At 53.1% G+C, this 260-nt stretch overlaps 1 protein-coding gene across 1 annotated transcript in view; it reads left to right on the top strand.

Annotated features, from left to right (window-relative positions):
• Positions 1-260, top strand: part of EFNB2 (ephrin B2) — a 45,022-nt gene that overhangs the window by 287 nt on the left and 44,475 nt on the right. Inside the window, exon 2 of the mRNA XM_014307719.2 lies at positions 66-187. Within this exon, the coding sequence (XP_014163194.2) occupies positions 66-187 (122 nt within the window). The remainder of the gene's footprint in view (positions 1-65; positions 188-260) is intronic.

The following is a 260-nucleotide window of genomic DNA, read 5'->3' as shown; positions in this document are numbered from 1 at the left end:
TCCCATCTCACAGGAGATATTCCTACATGCGAGTGGCATACATGACTCAGTAGATCTGCTTGCAGTTCTCGCCAAGTGCATCGTCGACTCTTACTGATTTTTTAAAATTTTTTTTATTAATCTTTTTTTCCTATCAATCATCCCGGCTGTTGGGATACCGGGCACCCACCCTGCTGTTGCCGCTCAGGTGCGTGGGAAGGCGCACGGCGGAGTTGGCGAGGCTCCGGGGAGGGACTCGGTGCCGCCTGCGACCATGGCAG

This window comes from Geospiza fortis, unplaced genomic scaffold (assembly GCF_000277835.1).
Source record: "Geospiza fortis unplaced genomic scaffold, GeoFor_1.0 scaffold366, whole genome shotgun sequence".
NCBI classification, from domain to species: domain Eukaryota; kingdom Metazoa; phylum Chordata; class Aves; order Passeriformes; family Thraupidae; genus Geospiza; species Geospiza fortis.
The sequence above is the reverse complement of the archived record's forward strand: the minus strand, read 5'-3'. Positions and strand labels throughout refer to the sequence as shown.